The sequence below is a fragment of the Trachurus japonicus genome, chromosome 7 (genome assembly GCF_045865225.1).
Source record: "Trachurus japonicus isolate A0001 chromosome 7, Traja_1.0".
Taxonomy (NCBI): domain Eukaryota; kingdom Metazoa; phylum Chordata; class Actinopteri; order Carangiformes; family Carangidae; genus Trachurus; species Trachurus japonicus.
The window spans coordinates 19,313,881-19,332,423 of NC_140913.1; the positions used below are offsets into that span (position 1 = coordinate 19,313,881).

General features: G+C 42.6%; 1 protein-coding gene across 1 annotated transcript in view; it reads left to right on the forward strand.

Moving 5' to 3' along the window:
- Positions 1-18,543, forward strand: part of scn8aa (sodium channel, voltage gated, type VIII, alpha subunit a) — a 43,074-nt gene that overhangs the window by 20,549 nt on the left and 3,982 nt on the right. Inside the window, exons 12-26 of the mRNA XM_085781881.1 lie at positions 333-647; positions 2,202-2,337; positions 2,572-2,810; positions 4,002-4,175; positions 4,377-4,733; positions 4,895-5,368; positions 6,117-6,234; positions 6,926-7,080; positions 7,618-7,791; positions 12,214-12,336; positions 16,864-17,148; positions 17,505-17,558; positions 17,769-17,906; positions 18,008-18,112; positions 18,225-18,495. Coding sequence (XP_085638007.1) covers positions 333-647; positions 2,202-2,337; positions 2,572-2,810; positions 4,002-4,175; positions 4,377-4,733; positions 4,895-5,368; positions 6,117-6,234; positions 6,926-7,080; positions 7,618-7,791; positions 12,214-12,336; positions 16,864-17,148; positions 17,505-17,558; positions 17,769-17,906; positions 18,008-18,112; positions 18,225-18,495 — 3,118 coding nt within the window. The remainder of the gene's footprint in view (positions 1-332; positions 648-2,201; positions 2,338-2,571; positions 2,811-4,001; positions 4,176-4,376; positions 4,734-4,894; positions 5,369-6,116; positions 6,235-6,925; positions 7,081-7,617; positions 7,792-12,213; positions 12,337-16,863; positions 17,149-17,504; positions 17,559-17,768; positions 17,907-18,007; positions 18,113-18,224; positions 18,496-18,543) is intronic.

Here is an 18,543-nt window from a genome sequence, read left to right on the forward strand (position 1 = left end):
TGTTCCTCTATACAGTATGTTGTTTCAACTGCTCTGTCCTGTGTGTGCGTGTCCTTGACGGTGTAGGATACTGACCTAATTATATGTATCCCTCTTGTTTATTAAGTCACGTGATTGCTCCTGCAGAGTGTTCCTCGTTGGGGAAAAGTGTCCTGGTCCCATTAAATTTCCCACAGATGTTGCCTTTCACTCTGACCTCGGGAACTGATGACAAACAGCATAAAAATTATGGTGCAATCAATTGTAATTCAGGAACACCCAGGGCTACATCAGTCACATAAATGTCTCTCCTCTCCTCTCCTCTCCTTCTTCTTCTTCCTGCTCCCCTCCAGTCCCTCCTCAGTATACCTGGCTCGCCTTTCCTGTCCCGCCATAACAGTAAGAGCAGCATCTTCAGTTTCAAGGGCCGCGGTAAGGATGTGGGCTCCGAGAACGAATTTGCCGACGACGAGCATAGCACGGTCGAGGAGTGCGAGGAGCGCCGGGGCTCCTTGTTCAGCCCGTACCGGCGGAACAGCTACAGCGGTTTCCATGGGAAAAGGAACAGCACGGTGGATTGCAATGGCGTGGTGTCGCTCATCGGCCCTGGGCCCGGTGGACGCCTTCTGCCTGAGGTGAAAATAGATAAGGCAGCTACTGACGACAGTGTAAGGAAGTCAATGAGTAGACCTATCTAGGCATGGCCCCCCTCTCGTCCGTTTCTTTTTCTTTCTGGCTCTCTATCTATCTACTCTGTCATCTTTGCAAGTCCGTATGTATCTCTTGGCTAAGCGCTCGCGCCTCCCCTCCCCCAGCCCCTGCAGTGTATGCTGCCCTCCGACAGTAGGCAAAGGATGGAGAAATAATTTAACTTTATTCTTATTATACTATAGCCAACCCTGCAATTGGTAGGTTAGTGAAACTGGGTCTATCAATGACTTCCAGGCAATTTTGTTGTTTGATTTGAACGATGAATGTCAATGTTTTGAATATGTTCATATCAAATTTATTCATACGTGCACAATATTTACACGATACATTGTGGCATTAATCCCACAGACGTGACTCTGTAACTCCCCATTTGATCATTCGAGTTTGTCACATAGATCAAACCCATTTTTAAGCTTTTTGTATGGATGTCATGAAGTTTTAACACATTCAAATAATAACACAATTCTTGTTAACAAACAGCATATAATGATGAGTTAACATGCTCCAGTGTGTTGATGTGTTCCTCCTCCAGGAATCCAGGTCCTCTGCTAGCCTGTGTGGGTAGATCTACAGTAGGAGGCGGATGAAACAGAGGGGACCAGCACTGTAGAGCCACAGACATTTTTATCTGCTTCCCTAATGCACAGATAATATCCCAGAACAGATACACAAGCAACCAACACCATCCTACCAAGCCTCAATGATATAATTTAAGAAACAAAGGAGGGCTGCTGTCCTTGTCTGTCTTTATCTTTCTCTGTTTTCCAAACTCTCCCTGGTCAACAGTAGTGAATTAGTTGTGTCTCTCTCTAGTTAGCATGGTAGATTTAAACCCTAAATTCGTACAAGCATGACATAGACAAGTAGAACAATGGCTATGGTGTCTGTAATTTCCTCTCCTTCTCTTTGACTTGGAGCATGCTCGTGCATGACAACTGGATGGCTCTGAACTACCTGCCTCCATATGATCTCTTTACAATGCTCTTGACTTGATGGTTGCAATATAAGTTGTATGGTTTCAAAGTAGGAAGATACAGTAGCATCGATTTGCAAGTAATGTTAAAATGGCCAGATTTGGGAGACCTTTTGTAAAATAACCTAATGATTATATTGCAATGGCAGCAAAGCCTCCATTATTGCATGACAGGACTGAAAATGCATTCATGCAGAAGCAGTTCTCCTTGCACAATATCTCACAATCCATTTATTATTTAATCTGGATGAGCTAATTACATTTGAACACAATTAGGTCAAGTAGCCCTAGACCACTGCTCCCACTTTGGCTGAGACCTGCATGCATTTACAGCATACACACATCTTCCTTGAAACCAGCATTGAGATAGAAAAGAATGAAACATGCCCTGTCCCCACCCCCCCAAAAAAATTTGATCCTCAACTACTTCTTCCTGCCAATGCTGTTGTGCACTTCCCTCCGCCGGCCACCGGTGGTGATGTGGGATGGTGTTCATGTCCTCTCCATGGGTGCTTGATTCTTCCTCTCCTCCTGACAGCCAACTACTGAGGTTGAGGTGAAGAAGAAGCTGTCGGGCTCCCTGATGGTGTCTGTGGACCAGCTCAATACCTCCTTTGGGCGGAAAGAGCGGGCCAACAGTGTCATGAGCGTCATTACCAACACACTAGTGGAGGGTACTGCCACTTTAACCCAGCTATTTAACCTGCTCTCATTATTCTTTAACTAGGGCTGCTCTCATTGGTTGATTAGTTTGACATGAATTTCCTGCTTATCTGCTTTGCATATCCAAAAGTACCAGATACATACAATGCATACAATTTTTTCTATCATTTGATACCATTGCATGCTGTATGCTCAAGCACGCAAGTATGTTTGGTTTTGATGTGTGATCCACGCTATGTCTTCAGAACTGGAGGAGTCTCAGCGCAAGTGTCCGCCATGCTGGTATAAGTTTTCTAACACATTCCTGATCTGGGAGTGCAGCCCCCAGTGGATTAAGATCAAGGAGATTGTGAACCTCATAGTCATGGATCCCTTCGTCGACTTAGCCATCACCATCTGCATCGTCCTCAACACCCTCTTCATGGCCATGGAGCACTACCCCATGACCCCAGACTTTGAGCATATGCTGTCTGTAGGCAATCTGGTGAGTGGCAGGTTGTTTTGTTCTTTTATTTTTATCCGATTTGCCCTTAACAAATCTTCTCTTTTCTCTTCTCAGTCGCTAATAGCGGGGTGTTATTTTTGGGACTATAATTGGCATCTGTTTCATTGCCGATTCAGAGTTGAAAGGGAAAAAAAAAACAAATTCCCAACCCCCCGCCGCTTCCTTGTATCCGTGCATTTATTGTTTTCTTCACGTGCAAGCACACACATGTTCCCTCTCTGTTTCTCTTTCTTTCTACTGGCTGAGTGGAGCTGATGTTGGCTTCAGTGGGACCAGCCTGGCTTCCTGCTGGTTGGCTGACTGGTGGGAGGCTCATGTTAATATTTTATGGAGCCTGATCGATCAGCCGCTCTAAAATGGTGCCTGAATCATGACTCGGATAACTCAACCTGGCCATTTTCACTAGTGGCGTTCTTGGGGAAACTGAGTAAATCTGAATGTTGGCGGCACTCTGTTACTTTACCTGTCAGTACTGCAGTTGTCCCCAAAACTGCATCTGTTTCAAATGACACAAGTCCAATTCTAGATTATTGACTGTGTGTGTGTCTGTGTGAGAGTGAGTGAATGTGTGTGTGTTTGTGTCTATTCACAGTGCAGACAGGTACTAATTTACTATGAGGACAGAGATGTGTTATTTACCACTCCTGCTCCAGAATAATTTATCAGAAAAGGCCGATGGGTGGTACAGGTGAACATTTCTAGGTCACCTTGATGCAATATGAGTCATCGTCTAACACACGCACGCGCGCACACACAAAAACCTTACAACCTTACATGTACTCACACTGCATTTATTCATTATGTGGAGTCTATGATTGAGGATCACCCTTGGTAATTTATTAGAGCTGTTACGAGGCCACAGAAGTGCCATTTCACCCCTACTAACTACAGAGCAGCTGGTACACACACACACACACACACACACACAAACTAGATATTCTGCCGCTTTCAGTAATTAGATTTACCCTGCTGAAATACATAAATATGCATACATTAACTATAGGGCTAATTTATAACATGATGATTTTTTGAATGCAGCATTTATTATGTTTAGCTCCAATAATGGATCGGAACAAATTTCTCATCTGTCTGTCTTTCACTGTCCTGCAAAAAAAAAAAATGTTGAGCCACATTTTTTGGTTAAAATCTGTCCTCTCTCCAACTTGCCAGGTTTTTACAGGGATCTTTGCAGGGGAGATGATGTTCAAACTGGTGGCTATGGATCCATACTACTACTTCCAGGAGGCCTGGAACTGTTTTGATGGTTTCATTGTGACGCTGAGTTTAGTGGAGCTGGCTCTGGCAGACGTCGAAGGCCTGTCTGTGCTGCGGTCATTCCGATTGGTAAATGCTCACTTTAGCCCCCGCTTTAGCAAAACCAAAATAGAGATAACTTTGTTTACTCAACATCTTTGCAGGTGGAGTTTACATACAGACACACCCGATGCCATTTTAAAATCACTGAAAGAAAGCAGCAAGTTTTAATGTTGAAATGGTGTGACTAAATCATTTCCCACCCACTCTTTTCCTCCTACTCTACTTTAGCTGAGAGTGTTTAAGCTGGCCAAGTCATGGCCCACTCTCAACATGCTGATCAAGATCATCGGTAACTCGGTGGGAGCCTTGGGGAACCTGACTCTGGTGCTGGCCATCATCGTCTTCATCTTTGCTGTGGTTGGGATGCAGCTGTTTGGAAAGAGCTACAAAGACTGTGTGTGTAAGATCGCTGCCGACTGTGAGCTTCCCCGCTGGCACATGAACGACTTCTTCCACTCCTTCCTCATCGTCTTCCGGGTGCTTTGCGGCGAGTGGATTGAGACCATGTGGGACTGTATGGAAGTGGCGGGCCAGGGCATGTGTCTAATCGTCTTCATGATGGTCATGGTCATTGGCAACCTGGTGGTGAGTGTGCACATCAGTGGGAGGGGGTGTAGGGTATTTTGATGTGTAGAATGACATGTCTTCAGGGCATTTTAGACTAGAACAAGAATTATAATGTGGTCAGAATCTATGAAAAATATTGTGCAATGTTCAGTTCCTTGTTTTTTATTCTGTGTTCAAAGGTTTTGAACTTGTTCCTTGCCTTGCTGCTGAGCTCGTTCAGCGCTGACAACTTGGCTGCAACAGATGACGACGGCGAGCCCAACAACCTCCAGATTTCAGTTATGCGCATTAAGAAAGGGATTGCGTGGTTTAAAGCAAAGATGCGGATACTAGTGGCCAGTATGCTGAAGAAACCACCAATGGAGGATGAGCAGAAGCCTTTGGACGACATGTACGACAAGAAGCTGAACTGTATCGCTAATCACACCGGGGTCGACATCAACCGTGACCTGGACTATGCAAAGAATGGTAACGGCACCACCAGCGGTATAGGCAGCAGCGTGGGGAAGTACATGATCGATGAGGACCATATGTCTTTCATCCACAACCCCAACCTGACCGTGTGCGTGCCCATAGCTGTGGGAGAATCTGACTTTGAGAACCTCAACACAGAGGACTTCAGCAGCGAGTCGGAAAATGAGAACAGTAAAGAGGTCAGTGAGTGGAGTGTGTAGTTACTATTAACTAATAAACCATTAGGGTGCATGTAGAAAATAACATTAGTCAGAGTCTGATCTGCAGTTTCTCAAGCGTTTATTAAAATAATCTTTTATTTTTAAAATGCCAACATGTAATTATATAGTAGCTGATCCTCCAAGAGGCAACGTGTTTCTGTTGTTGTAGTCCTCGGGCTACGTGCAGTCTCTCACGACTGTAAAACCTTGGGTGTGGCTGTCCACTCTGTGCTGCTCAGACACTAATATAACTCTATTACTCAACAGAGTCTATGGGAGTGGCTGGAGCGCTGTTGATGAAATGGATATCTGCTGATGCATTTCTTTTGAGAAAATTCATTTAGGAATCTTTCAGAGCAGATGATCTGCCATTTGATATTTCCATTTCACTTCCATCCATGTCAGGATGATATGTGATGTTGTTATGGTTGGCCATTTCCAGGCAGAAAAAAACTCTGTGATCAGATAGTACAAGTTTTTTTGCATTTCGAGACTGAGGCCATGCAAATTGGGAATAACATGATATTTGTAGACTGTAGACTGTATCGCCATACAAACAGACACCAGGAAACACATGGTAGCACACAACAAGTCGTGGAAGGCGTCATGAGTGATCGATTCTCAGCCATGAAATGAAAACTGAAATGTTTGTGAATTACTGAAGCTTCGCCCCTGTGTTTTATATGTGTGTGTATGTAAATTTATACTTGCATGTCTGTGTGCGCAGCTGGATGACACCAGTTCGTCAGAGGGCAGCACCATCGACATCAAGCCAGATGTGGAGGAGGTGGTGGTGGTGGAAACAGTGGAGGAATACATGGAACCAGAGGCATGCTGGACAGATGGTGAGACCACAGCTCCCATTGCACCCATTACCTCCACTCGACAACACAGAGGCTCCCCCTGGGCGGAGTGGAAATGATAGGATGGCACTAGGCTAAAGGACAGTAACATAATGAGGGGATCACTCTATCATAGGAATTAAATTAATCAGTCACTGAGTCTAGCTATGATACTAATAGACTGATGCATGAGTACATATAACTTTAGAGATGATATATGTTCAATTTATTTAATCTTTTATTTATTTTTTTAGCAATTTAATTCCTAAAGAGATTTTTTTTTGTATCTACCATGCTCATTTTGAAGATGCAGATGAGCCATGAGATTAGTTTGGCTCAGTTCAACTCCAGGTTGTCAACAGGATTTTCAGACAAGCTGTGAAATTCACTTTTAACATTTTCCCAGAGCTCTGGGGAACAGGTCAAAGTAAATACTTATATGCTTATTGGAAAAACATCAAGTTACTTAGTTAATGTGAAGCACATTAAGAAATGTGAAGCACTGGAGAGGATGTATCCTGTTTATTCACTCTACATATTTTGCTACTTGATCCCAAGGATTCACAGGGAGGATTAACCTAGTCACTCAAAACAGTGTTAAAACTGCACACAAAGGGGTACAACACACATTCAAATCAAACACTTGATATCGGTATTATGGTTAAATGTTGTCCCTCCTTCTGTGTGTACACAGCTTGTGTGGCCAAGTACAAGTGCTGCGACGTTCCGATCACACACGGCTGGGGGAAGCCCTGGTGGTTCCTCAGAAAAACCTGCTACTTGATTGTGGAGCACAACTGGTTTGAGACGCTCATCATCTTCATGATCCTCCTTAGTAGTGGTGCACTGGTAAGGAGTCATGTGTTAGCACTTGCACCCTTTGCAAAAACACAGAGAAAGACTGAACACACATTTCACTAATCTGAGAAAATTCCATTTGGATAAAGATTCAATGAAAATAACCTAAAGACCAGTGTGTGTGTGTGTGTGTGTGTGTGTGTGTGTGTGTGTGTGTGTGTGTGTGTGTGTTAAATGTCAGTGATGCATGCAGGCGGTTTGGTTGCTCAGTCTCGGAGCTGCTTGGTTGGGGGAGGGACCAAGGGTGTGATTAATGGACTGTATGAATGGGATCTATTTCAGGGGATTGAGGGAGGCCCTTTTCTCAAGCATCTCAAATCCTACAAAAATAAGACCAGCGACTGCAAATATACATTAGCTGTGGACTTATTAGAAATATTTCATGGAGAACAGATTGTATTTGTTGTAAATCATGGTTGGTGATCAGCTGGAGTGAGCTGTACGGCTGTATACAATTTCATTATCAGAATCGTAAATCACCAGGTGCAGTTTCTTCTTTGTTGAGATGAGTTTCCTGTTCCTCCACAGGCCTTTGAGGACGTGTACATCGAGCAGAGGAAGACTATTCGGATCATTTTGGAGTATGCCGACAGGGTTTTCACCTACATTTTCATCCTGGAGATGTTGCTGAAATGGGTCGCCTATGGTTTTGTCAAGTACTTCACCAATGCCTGGTGTTGGCTGGACTTCTTTATTGTGGATGTAAGTCCAGCTCTCGTTTCCTCTACCGTGTGTGGTAAACTAGATCAGAAGAGTAGTTACATGGTCCTCAACCACACCCTGGTCCAACAGCAACACACTAACACTAAGATTTACACAGTCTATTAACCAGCAGTGTTAATGCTAATTTCTGCATATGTTGTACGTATACCACATAGATACAAGAGGTGATGTTTCTAAAACCCAATTGTTGTCTGTAGGGTGTGGTTAGGTTTGAAAGGTCAGGTTATAAACTGCTATAATCTGCTTCATGGTATATACAGTACGAGGTGAGAGGGCATGCTGTGTACAAACAAGAATACCCTTCATTTATTTCCTTGTGTTGTAAGGACAGTGTTTTACAAGACTGTATGTCTGTCCATATCAAGTAAACACATGCCCGTGGCACCTTTTACAACTCCATCAAGCAACAATCCCAGTTTTTACATTGTTGATGACTTTGAGATGCTTGAATATGTACAACTATTAAGGCCTAAACACTGTTATTGCTGTGCCACAAGCAGAGGTCTCTGTTTTCTTAACTTAATGAAAACATCTGCCAGGAAGAATTGAAAGTGAAAACATAACAATTTGGACCATGAATTAGATAACGAGCCTCGTTGACCACAACCATATTCAAGTCACACTCAACGAAATGTGTCAAAGATGTGTGTTTACCTGTGTCTCAGACCTGTAAGATGTTTGATATGTGCCTCTGTCCTCTCTCTGTGGACTTATCTGCTCCTTGTGCCAGTCAAGTATGAAAGACCAGACCAGGGATAATTCTTCACTCTATTCATTTGCAGTTACTGTACATACTGACACTGTATTACTTGCTGAGATGTCTGTGACGGATTTCAGTGACAGACACTAGTGGGGGAGGGGGAGGAGGGGGGGTATAATGACTTTGAATATTACATAAAGTCTGAGTCGAAGGGTAATAAATGCACCGAGTAGCAGAATTGGATAGAATAAGAATTCCCCTGCCTTCTGGCTTTCTCCTTGAACTAACCACCTCTCTGCAGTGTCCAACACCTCAGCCAATACCCGTGAATGGACTCCTATCAATGGCCAGAGGTTGCCATGTTGATTCATTATAAGCTCCTGTAATCCAGATACCCCCCTGCAGCAAACACAATATCATGATCTACACTTTAAGATCTTACACTTTACAACTACATACTGTATATAGATTTAATAATATCTTTGGCTTAAAATCACACATAGCTACTGTTAAAGACTCCCTTAAGGGACAGCACTCTGCTGTTTTTAATTTATACTTTCAAGTTTGACTTACACAGTAGCACACAGAGCTTGTGGCTATTATTATCAATACCACACTGTACTGATTCTGGTTATTGCCATTGTATACTCCCTCCCTGTAGGTGTGATCTCAAGCCCGACACTTGGGACAGTGCAGGGCACTACATTTCCCAAGTTGTGAAAATGTTACAAAGAGCTTCCTCCTTCCTCCTTCCCTCTTTCCCCGTCCCAATTCCCCCTTGAAAGTGTAACCTCAGGAATGTGGTGACATTGTGCTGAGATGTAATGATGGTGGGTGACAGGCGGCCGGCGGTAAGTTTGGTCTTCACTAGCGCTCCCCCTCAAAAAAAAAAAAAAGACTTGTGCTTGATGAGTCTGGGTTGTGTTGTGGCCTGACTGTTCCTCTGCCGTCCTGTGTTGTGGGGTAAAACCAATGCCATGGACTCAGAAAGGGGGGGCACCATCATTAGACCAGCCTGTATATTTCTCTGAGTGTGGATGCGCCCGACTCTTTGTGTGAGTGTGTTGCTCCTCATTTCCCTTGTGTTACTGTATCTTTCTGTTATCCATTCAATTTGTGTCTTCCTGATTTTCATTATAATAATGTTTTGCTATTGTATAATGAAATTGGCTAAAATGTCAGAAGAAAGATAATGTTAGAGAGACAAGTCTTCTGGTAAATCAATTTACATAATCATTGTTGGAGAGCTCAGCTAGTTATTTGTAAAGTGAAGACAAACATTCAGTACTGAGCTTGAATCTTAGAAATAAGAATCCATATGCATCTTAAATTAGCTGAATTTAGAGCAATTTAGTTTATGTTGTTATTCTAGATTAACATTGATACTGAGGGTTGTGAGTGTGAGGTGAGAGGTGTCATACTCCATTCATTTTTCTTTTTCACTCAGGTTATTATCATTGTTTTGTTGTTTTTTTTCCCTTTGTTTTTTAGTTTGTTTTATTTCTGTGAGGTTCTGGTTTGTGCTGTCGTCATCATGGGATCACAGCCCCAGATGTCATTGGCCTTGCCTTGCAGAGCTCTGTGAGAAGGACGCTGAGGTGCTGAGGCCGCTACTGCGCAGCTGGCCCAGCGGGGGGTCAGAGGCCAGGCACCCCAAAGGGGGGCTCTCCAAGGGGTCAGGCTGAAGGTGACAATTACCCCAAGTACTGTAGTGTAGATAAAGGCAAAATCTTTATTTTACTGTCTACCTGCCAGAACAGCTGCTAACTTTACTCAAGGGGCCATGTTATTGATTTTGATAAGGGCTCTGTGCCAAACAGTAAGTACTTGGAGACTCAACAGAATCTAAATGAAGGCCTGCTGTTTGAACAGTGTCCAACATGTATAGTAAGAAGTCTAAATCTATGCTGACACCTTTCCTGCTGTTCTCTCCATAAATTTTGATGGTTGAAATGTTAATCTCTTGGAGTCTATGTTGATAATGGCATCAGTCAAAATGAAGATTTTGCCTATCACAATCCTCCCTCCGTGACTTTGGTAAGCTTTGGATGTTGTGTACTTCTTGCGGTGAGTTTGACCGGTTGGTGTCGGTGGCTGGTTGGAGGTGCTTTCACATGTGTTCACTGTTGATATTTTTCCTTATTGAAAGGAACTGGTATTCCCCCTGTTTCAGTCTGTCCAGCATCCAGACCCAGAGAGATTACATTCAGGAAAAAAACTAAACAAAATTAAATTCCTGTTAATAAAATGTACTAATTCCTGAAGAACTAAAAATCTCTCTATTTGAATGATGTCATTAGACTTTGAGGTTTTTTTCTAACATAGCTGCCCACCTACATTTGCATCTTGAATAACCTACATTCAGCCAACGAATACTTTGCTACCCTGTGCAGCAGACAGCCTGTAATGACCGCCTTAGCACACTTCTGTTCTGACTTGTGACTTCATCAAGGCTAAGTCGTTCCTCTGCTACTTACCACCCGTCAAAGAACATTAGTGCAGCTTATTGACCACACTCCACAGTCCATTTCCTTCGTTGGTAATGAGGCAATACTGTATATGTTTTCAGCTTAGATCAGCTTTATGGACCAGAGCTATAGGGCATTCGCAGTCACCAAACCATAACTCAGGCCTGGTGCCTAAATTTACATTGATTGATTTATAGCTGGGATAAGAGCTCTGTACATTTACAGTGGTGCTGAGAATTAATGTGTATACAGTTTTGTAAAACAAGGACCTAATATAAGTATTGGTTGAGTGGGTGTTTTTACCTAATGATAAAGCGTTCTTTGGCTGCAGCAGTACCTTGATGGCTGCTACTGGACATGAGAGGGGCTGCACCAGTTTCTTTGAGGTTGTGTTCTGTTATTGTTAACCATTGTTAACTGTGTGTAACTTGACTGTACTCTGTGTTATTTTTGTCCTTTCAGTGCCATCCAGTGCTAATAACTATATCCGGTCTGCCCTTAACCTCCATCCCTGTTTCTTGTGTGTGGTCTTTGTGACTGTGGCTCTCCTATTTGACTCTAAATGCTGTGTGACAATTTGATGTCTGAGAAAGCAAAATGGCAAAATGACACACTTGTACATGTTTACTTGTATTCTTTCTCTTAGGTTCCGTTAGTTTGTCTGTCTTAAATTATATGGGATTTTATGCCTCAGCCCAAGAGCGACATGGAGAGACAATGTTAGAGGGGCAAGGGTAAGGCTCTCAAGTCTGTTGGGTTTTTATCAGCTACTACAGGGTAACCTCTCTCCTTCCCTCCCTCCCCAATTCCTCTTCCTCTCCCATTTCCCTCGCTTGTATCTTTACTAAATCATGTAGCACTCTTCTCTGCCTAATTTACCCTCTATTTGAGTCTTATGTCTCTATCTCCTCTCTTTCTCTCTCAACCACAAATTTCTTTGCAGGTACAAAGGACTTTTCACATCTCGTCAACTGCCCCAAAATCACTGACAAACAATCCCTATGGCCTACTGCTACTAAAAATACTACGCACATAAAACCTATACTAAACATTGACCTTCTCTCTCAGTGTATATACATGTATAAATGCAATATTATACATGCATATACATGCATAGATTTATGTGTGTATGTCAAGCAACTCTCCGCCTATGCCAGGGCCGTCTCTCTTCCCTAGTGAATATTCTCACTTCTAACAGTTTGGAACCTCTTTTGCTTCTCTGTTTTTGTGTAGGTGTCTATAGTCAGCCTTGTAGCTAATGCGCTGGGCTACTCCGATCTAGGCCCCATTAAATCACTCAGGACACTAAGGGCCTTGAGACCCCTCAGAGCCTTGTCACGTTTTGAAGGGATGAGGGTAAGATCCAAAGCTAAGCAGCTGATCCTTCCGCATGCCCATTCAACAGTTTAAAGCATGCTAGAACTGATCTAAAAACAAACTGAGGACAAAAAAAAAAAAAAAAAAAACTCCATAATATTGGGGGATTGTTTTTAAAACCAGGAAATGAAAACCAAGAAGTCACCTTTTCATGCGCAATCCTGTACCATGCCTTTTGTTAGAGCCAAAGAACAAGTCATGATGCAGCTGGGAGACTGAGTAAAGTAACAGTGAAGTAATTTTTGTCAGCAGAACAATATACATTTCAATTGAATATCAATTAAATCAACAACAACAAAAAAATCAACATGCAAATCGATTTGTTTCTTGATCAAATATAACCCAAAGAGCAACAGAAATATCTTTCACAAAGCTGCCTCATCACATAAATAACAAAGTAGAAATTCTGATTAACTCATCTGACTTTGTTTCGTCCTGATTGGCCAAAGTGAATGCGAAATTGGTCAAAGCTAACCAAACTTACATGCCATCTCATATAGAGCATCCAAATCAACTATTAGCTCTTCATTTGGCCTGATTCTCAACCACTGCTTTCAATTGAGAACCCCCCTCCTCTCCACATGACCCCCCCACCCCCCACCCTTCCCATCCCCTGCTCCCATAAACCCCCCTCCCTTCCCTCCCCCCGGCTCACACCATCCTTCAGTGCATTTGGCATCGAGAACAACCAGCAGGAACCAGGGAGCTGCAAGACACCAAAAACCTCTGCCCAACCAGTCACACCAAATTTCTGCATGCAGGGCGGCTGCCAGACAACCACTCAGAGGAATCTGTCTTATTTTTTTACAGTTGAGTGGTTTGCAGAGCAAATCGCTCGCTGTGAAAGTACCTCTGGTTGCTTCAGCCGTCCCCTCTGAAAATTCACAGATCTGATTGGTTTTCTCTGACTGGTGGTAGCGATAGGTTGCACCTGGTTGTTGTCACGCGTAGTCCCTTCTGTCTTTTTCTCTTCTTTCCCCTATTTTCTTTTGTGATCTCACTCTCTTTAACCTCTCACTGTTCTTGGACTGGTTGCCTTGTCTTCTAGTTTGAGCTTCTTCTCTTCACCTCAGACTCTCCCCTCCTTCTCCTCAGCCCCCACATGTGCAGCACTGTGCAGCACCCATCCCATCCTTCCCCTTCTTCCTTTTCCTCTTCCTCTTCCTCCACAACCCTTTATCCCTCCACTACTCACTCCATCTTGACCCGGTTTCGGCTGGGCCGGACCACTGGAGGGTCACCACACACTCTCTCCTGCTTGTCCAGGATCTTTCTGCATCAGGGACTGAGACAGAAACCACACACTCACTGTGTTGTGGCTTTGGGAGGAAAGTATTTGTTAAGCTTCTGCCAGTGTCAGCACCTCAGGTCATAGCATCTGACCGACTGATCTGCTACCGGTCCAATCTGGGGGCAGATTTTTACTGTAAACTTTTCTAAACATTGTCCATATTACATACTTACAGTCATTTCCAATGCTTTCCTTTGGCAATGCACACAGAAGCTTAGCAAATACGCCAGGCTGCCATTTCACACAAGGCATTACTGCTGTCATGTCATGGCACCACATCCTGTAGCACGTACAGCAGGCCCTGGCTTCCTGTTGCCTTCCATTGCCACAGGAAGTGAAACTGGGAGGCAACAACGGGCCCAGTTCAACTCTGACTTTGAGTTCTGGGCTTGGATAGGTGTTGGCCCTTAGGTTAACTAGCACTAGAGCGTTCAGGACAGCACTCTCAACCCTAGACAGACAATGTGTCACCCTTTTTTCTAGTACGTCCCAAAAATGACAGACCAGCAGGTGGAGAAGGCCTATGTAATCATTCAGTGGGTGGATTGGTCGTAACCAAATTTAATCTTAAAATTGGACTCGGAGTGTCTCATTCATACTAGATATCCAGCGACTAAAATGTGATGCCGTTGCATATGAGCAGACATCAATGCTTTTAGGCCCTGGATAGGCTTTATGGATGTTGTCATGAATGTTTCAATGATGTTTAACTGTTAATTCTGGGAAACAGAACTGCCAGTAAAATGATGTCATTTTTGGGGTTGGAAATCATGGCACATTTGCTTTTAATAGAGAAATAAATAGATATATGGATATATGCAGCGCCGATTGCCCTATGAATGACCTCATTCACTGGGTGTATGGGGTAAAAGAGGGTGAGGGTGGAAAGGGAAACAGAGGAATACGATCCTGCTGTATCAATTTCTGACTACAATGTACAGTATATGCTCATCAGTTGAGTTACCATTTTGTTTGAACTGAAACCAGAAAGTCTGAGGTCAAAACAATAAATAAATGAATAGGGAAGAACATGAATGGAGAGATGACACCGTATGAAAGAGATTCTGGAGAGTTAGAATGATGAGAACTTGTACGTCTTCGCTGGTTGAGTTGACTTGTGGCACGATGCATCGCAGAGGCCAAAATATCTCAACAGTGCGGATCGAGCAGTGCAGCTTCAACTGGACACATTGCACTGCTTAACATGCAATGATTATGGGCTGTTCTGACTTTGTACTTTGCTCTCTCTTTCTCTTGATGCTGCTTTGTAATCTCAGTCCTACTTTTTTGAGTAATGCATTGTACAGGAATGTCTAGCCATCTTAACCCCAGAAAATCCCCTTTTACCTGACAAACCTACTGAAGTTAAAACATTTTAAAATGACAATTGTTTTGTAATATTAGCTTTGCAGCCTGTTAAAGTTATTGGTCATCAGGGGGTATTTGGATAAAACCTCTAAACCTCGATCACCTCAGTGGCTTACACATGTTACAAATGTTGTGTTAGTCTCTGTGCTGTAGATATTTGTCGGACACCCAAATAACACATGTAAATGTCAGAATGGCTCGTCAGACACGCAAGCAAAGCTTCAACCATTATCTCTTTAGCCGCTATCTCTCTATCCACACATTTCTCTATTTATTTATCTATTGACTTGAGCGGTTCTTGAGATTGCACAATGCCATGTAACACGCATGTAATATAACTGCCGATGCACATTACGCATTTTTGAAAGCCATTTTCCCTCTTTCTGAGAATGCTTTCCGTACAGCATGGCCTAATTTCTTTCTTTTTTTTAAACACAGAATTTTTGAAAGTGGCTCAATTGTACCTCAGATTGAGCAAAGAGTCATTCTCTCAGCGAGTGCAACGGCAACACTGTGTGGGACAGACTCACAGTTACATTTGTGAAATATTCCAAAGTTAGTTTTAGCAGTCTGCCCTTCATACACAAGCGCATTGTGATTCTACGTCAGGCTGCGAAGGTCGTGCACACGCTGAGAGAATCCTGCTCTAGAGCTCCTCCCTGTCTGTCTATAATGAGGAGGGAATATGGCTCCACAAAACGAGTCTGCCAAAGACATGCATGCTCAGCTGTCTGCCTGAGAGCTGCTGGTCGGCCTGCCTAACACTGGTAGTGAGCGGTTCACTATGTGCTGAGCTTAATACTGGCTATGATAAGTCTATGGGTAATTAGATTGGATTGCTAGAAAGCACTAGGTTTCTGGGGTGGTGGTGGGAGTTATACTGTTAATTTTCACTGCTTCAGTGTTTTATTTTTTGACTTGGGAGTTATGGATCAATAAGATTTAGAATATTGACTGTCTAAGGTTGGGGTGGTAAGAGTGGACACTTCATAGTGGTATGGCAAACACTTTGATTAACTCGTAAACTTTATTAAGTAAGCAGCAACAGATGCCTGTCCATTTTGTACGCAATTATACACTGCACAAAAATAACAGGAGCATTTAAAGTGAATTTGGTAATTGTGTGTGTGTTTGTGTGTGCATAAAGTAGTGTTAGGGTGAAACACTGCTACACAATGAATTACAACACATAAAAATGCAGTTTGATTGTAGATAAGACATTTTAAGTTTGCTACTTTATATTAACTTTTATTTTTAGAACATTGTTGCTACATAACATTCAGTAACTCTGTATAAACAGTGGTTATACGTTTTGACAAATGCAACTTAAGCCGGTTAAAAACTACATTATAATGTGTTTTTAACCATCTACAAACTGCTTGTCAGTGCTAGATAATGGTTTGAAAGATGAAATCATAAACATTCACATTATGTTTTATGTAAAAAGCATAAAAGTGTACATTTTACATCATAAACATGTGATTCTTATAGAATTTTTATAAGCGTGTGCTTGAGTATCCCTTAAGCATTTCTAGCTGCGCTCTCCAACAGATCAAAGAGCATCTCAGAGTCACATCAGTGCTGCTCTAATTAGAAAAGGGACTGATACAGCGCTCTTTCCCATTAATTCCCCATACTTCCGAATGCACATCATAGCGGTATGCAGTGATTATTTTCGGCAACATGAAGCCACAATAGAATTGAACGGCTGCTGTTAACCCCACCTGCGAATAGTACAAAGTGTGACGCCATAACAGTATGCAGTGTCCTGTCGGAGGGTTTGAATGAGATGAGTTTGTTTCCTGGTTCTCACACTGTCATATCCTGTCTTCCCTGGTCTGGTCTAGGTGGTAGTCAACGCCTTGGTGGGTGCCATCCCTTCCATTATGAATGTGTTGCTGGTTTGCCTCATCTTTTGGCTGATTTTCAGTATAATGGGGGTCAACCTGTTTGCGGGCAAGTACTACTACTGTTTCAATGAGACGTCAGAGGAATACTTTTCTGTTGACGTGGTCAACAACAAGACCCAGTGTGAGGCCCTCAGGTTGGCAAACTTTACCGAGGTCAGGTGGAAGAACGTCAAGATCAACTTTGACAATGTGGGCGCCGGCTACCTGGCCCTGCTGCAAGTGGTGAGAGTGTCACTCCTTCTCTCCTCTGTAACTGCATTTCTTGTTTCACGCTGACTCGGTTTCTTTTCTCATTTTCCTATGCACTTTTTTGTTTTTTCTGTTTTGTTGTTTCAAATTCCATTACTTTCACAGCACTCAGAGGCCGTCTATTGTCTGTATTCACTCTGTATATGTCTATGTTTTCTCCATGGCCTTTTCTTTATCCGGTTATTTCTTTCCATGCGCAAGGTCTCCTACAGGACATTCATCAGTTTCGGTTTGAGTTTGAGTATTCTTTGATTTCAATTTTGAATTTTCTTGGCATTATGTGTTTATGGTTTCTCCAAATGTATTTAGTCATGTTTCTCTTTTGAAAGGCCACGTTCAAAGGCTGGATGGACATTATGTATGCAGCTGTGGATTCCAGAGAGGTATATTAATTTTTTAAAAAATTCTTTAAAGAAATATTTTCATGCTCTCCCTGTATACACCGATCATAGTTATTGTACAGGTATGAGAAAGGTTTCATGTAACCTTTGGTAAGAAAATAAAAAGTGTAATTCACAAAATCTCACTTTGAATTAGTTTAAATTGTGTTAACAAAATACAACACTGTCATCAACACTGTGACTCCCTCCAAGGTGGAAGACCAGCCTGACTATGAAGTCAACATCTACATGTACATCTACTTTGTGGTCTTCATCATATTCGGCTCCTTCTTCACCCTCAATCTCTTCATTGGTGTGATCATTGACAACTTTAACCAGCAAAAGAAAAAGATAAGACCCGCTCTGAGTTCTAATCCCATATTTTGCATCTATATTTTCTATTTTAAAGTGCTAGATTATGATTATAACCAAATCTTTGTTTATTCCTTTACTTTGGAGGCCAGGATATCTTCATGACAGAGGAGCAGAAGAAGTACTACAATGCCATGAAAAAACTTGGGTCCAAAAAGCCGCAAAAGCCTATTCCTCGCCCGCAGGTGTGTTTTTGTCCTTTTAACCAACCATTCAGATGGTACAACATATGATGCTGTTGGTTGATACGTCAGTACATCTCAACATTGTTCCTCTTTGTGTTGTCCTACCTCACAGAACAAGATCCAGGGAATGGTGTTTGACTTTGTGCAGCAGCAAGTTTTCGACATCTCCATTATGATACTGATCTGCCTCAACATGGTCACTATGATGGTGGAAACGGATGATCAGTCAGCTGAAACGGAGAATGTCCTCTACTGGGTCAACTTCATATTCATCGTAGTCTTCACCACGGAGTTCCTGTTGAAGCTCTTTGCCCTTCGCCACTATTACTTTACCAATGGTTGGAATATCTTTGACGTGGTTGTGGTTATCCTGTCTATTGTTGGTGAGTGAAAGAGATAGAAGAGAGGAGGCACTGAGGAGGTCGCCTAAA